This window comes from Camellia sinensis, chromosome 1 (assembly GCF_055761805.1).
Source record: "Camellia sinensis isolate YWXY chromosome 1, ASM5576180v1, whole genome shotgun sequence".
Lineage (NCBI taxonomy): Eukaryota > Viridiplantae > Streptophyta > Magnoliopsida > Ericales > Theaceae > Camellia > Camellia sinensis.
The window spans coordinates 156,180,354-156,182,912 of record NC_138961.1 but is presented as its reverse complement, the minus strand read 5'-3'; the positions used below and the strand labels follow the sequence as shown (position 1 = coordinate 156,182,912).

Below are 2,559 nucleotides of genomic sequence, written 5' to 3'. Positions count from 1 at the left end.
TATTATAAATGTAATTTGCCCGAATTTTTTTTTATTGCTTGACACATTAGCTAACAAGAAAAAATTGTAATATTGGTTAATTTATATATAACATATTGTTTTTTAGTCAATTGCAAACAATTTTTGGCAGTTTCTCATTTTTATTTTTATGATATTCCAGTGAAATAATAAGCTACTTTTGAAACAATAACATTACAGACAAAGATATAAAAATTTAGAATTACTCAAAATTTTACATCACTATATTACACTAATTCAATTTTCACCATACATTTACTCTACTTAGAAAAATCTGGGAAAATATATCATGATTCATGGCATTTTTGCTATTAAAATACTTCTCCCAAAACTGCTGAGGTCCTTAAAATACAAGAATATAACAGACGTGAGGACAATTATTTAGCAGAGAGATGAATACATGGTCAAAACTAACATTGAACTTGTCAAAGGATAAATATTTATTTACAATATGTAGCAGTGGAATAACATTCTGTGTATCTTTGTACATCTATCTTCTTTAACCTAACAAACAAACATTTAATTGCTTATGGCCTCTTGAGATACTTGAAATCCATTGATGAATCAAAACAGTCCAACCTATCTTTGAACTGATTCAACAATTTCAACAACTCAGTAGCCTTTTCCTTAGTTTTCTCACCACAGCCAACCTGCAATACCACCAACAGCTTCTGAAAAGCACCCAACTGAAGGGCCTCAACCATCTCATTATCATCACCTCCATCTTCAACACTATTCTTGCAGATCTTCCACAGGATCGACACCGAAAACTTGGTTGCCATATCAGAAACTCTCAGTATCTTCTTCACCAACACCGGCATAGTCAGCGCGTGGTTACGAGCCTTTTCTATGCCTTTTTTCCAACTACAAATGTTATCTAAAACCGCTAAAGCCTTCTCAGATATGCTTCTTTCACCACCAACAAGAATTTCCAATACAATTGAGACCAAACCCAATTCCACAAACCTTGATGTGATCTTCTCACTCGATTTAGATGATGAGATGATGTAGTAAATCACCATTAGAGAAGCTTTAGTAGATGTAGGACAAGTTTGTTCCTTAATTATCTGAACTAGGGCTTCGTCGACTCCTTCAATCTCCGCGAAATCGTTTATGTGCCTCTGATCTGAAGAAAGTAGTTCTTTTAGGGCTAAAACTGAGTTTTGGCGAGAAGAGAGATCTTCACCCATCAAAAACCATGCCATGCAACGTAAGGATGAGGCTGAACTTAGCTTCGATTGGGCTTGTGAACCAAGTGGGAACATCCATGTCAATGCCGACAAGGTCTCTCCGAGCAAATCTTCATGTTCTTTGATTGAAAATGACGAGAAAGACTCGAATGAAGACGATAACACAAATCCAGCGCCATTCTCCGTGATGCATCGCTTGTTTCGTTCGCTCTCTCTCGCCCATGTCTTGATCTTTGACACCAATTCCAAGCATTTCTTTTGATCCCCGCGTTGAGTTGCCAATATTATCTTCGAACAAATCCCCGATACGTCGTGAGGGGTCACCGGAATTCTTGGCGTTGGTATTCTCTCAATGCCATGAGAGCGATTCTCGACACACCAATCTTGGATCATCCTCCTTATTGCGTGGTTGGGGATTTGATCGAAATTTCTCAATACTTGATTGGTGACAGGACAAGTAAAGTTCGCAGATTCAATCCACTTCTCGATGCTATCTCGATCGTATGTGATCCCGGTTGATAATGTAACCGGATCTTTCATCAGATCGAGAGAGATCGGGCATCGGAAATGGCTTGGAATGGTTAGCTCCATTTCCAAGTTGGCTTCGGAGAGATCGTTCTTGCCAGCACGCCGGCAAGCTCTTCGTTTTCTCCAAGATAAAATCATGTCTACTAGGGAAAGAAATAAAAGAACAGTGAATATTGGTGAAAATGTTGAGATCGAAAGTTATGCTGTATCTAGCTTCTTAAGGACGATATGAGTGAATTTGATGGGTACGGTATATAAATGGAGATAGAATTGTGTTTATGTTTTTATGGTAAAGTTTGATGGGTTGGTCAAAGATTGAGAGAGAGAGAGAGAGAGAGAGAGAGAGAGAGAGAGAGTTTGAGAAGGAAACATTCAATGTGTCATAACTAGGAATGGAATGGAACATGGAACATGGAACATGGAAAGATTTAAACGTTATTTGAATGTTGACCGTTGAAGGTTTGAAAATGATGAATGAGGTTAACAAATAAAAGGGTCTAAATTAAATTAAATCTTAATAAAGAGTGAGAGTTGAGTTGAATATAGATAGAGAGAGAGATATGAGTTTAGTCGTTTTGACCGGAGGACTGAGTCACGGGTCAACCCTGGTCGGCCAGCTTTGCGGTTGTTTTTGATCTCGCTACTGCTGGTGCGGTCCTTTGTTTCTTTCACATTCAAAGTTCACCAAATTTATCACGTTATTATTATTTTTCTTATTATTCATATCGTCTAACAAGAAATTACCAACCATTGTATCTGATTTTTTTAGTAATTTTATTTGATAGTAGTAATATCATGAATTTCTAAAATTTTAGTTGGGCAT

General features: G+C 37.2%; 1 protein-coding gene across 1 annotated transcript; it reads right to left on the bottom strand.

Annotated features, from left to right (window-relative positions):
* Nucleotides 1-398: 398 nt before the first annotated feature.
* On the bottom strand, nt 399-2,175 carry LOC114292716 (ARM repeat superfamily protein). Its single transcript, XM_028236738.2, has one exon. The coding sequence runs from the start codon at nt 1,872-1,874 to the stop codon at nt 546-548; it is 1,329 nt and encodes a 442-aa protein (XP_028092539.2). The 5' UTR covers nt 1,875-2,175; the 3' UTR covers nt 399-545.
* Nucleotides 2,176-2,559: the final 384 nt, after the last annotated feature.

What these genes read in the sequence shown, in the direction of transcription:
- LOC114292716 (XM_028236738.2), bottom strand. Translation starts at nt 1,874, where the DNA reads ATGATTTTATCTTGGAGAAAACGAAGAGCTTGCCGGCGTGCTGGCAAG.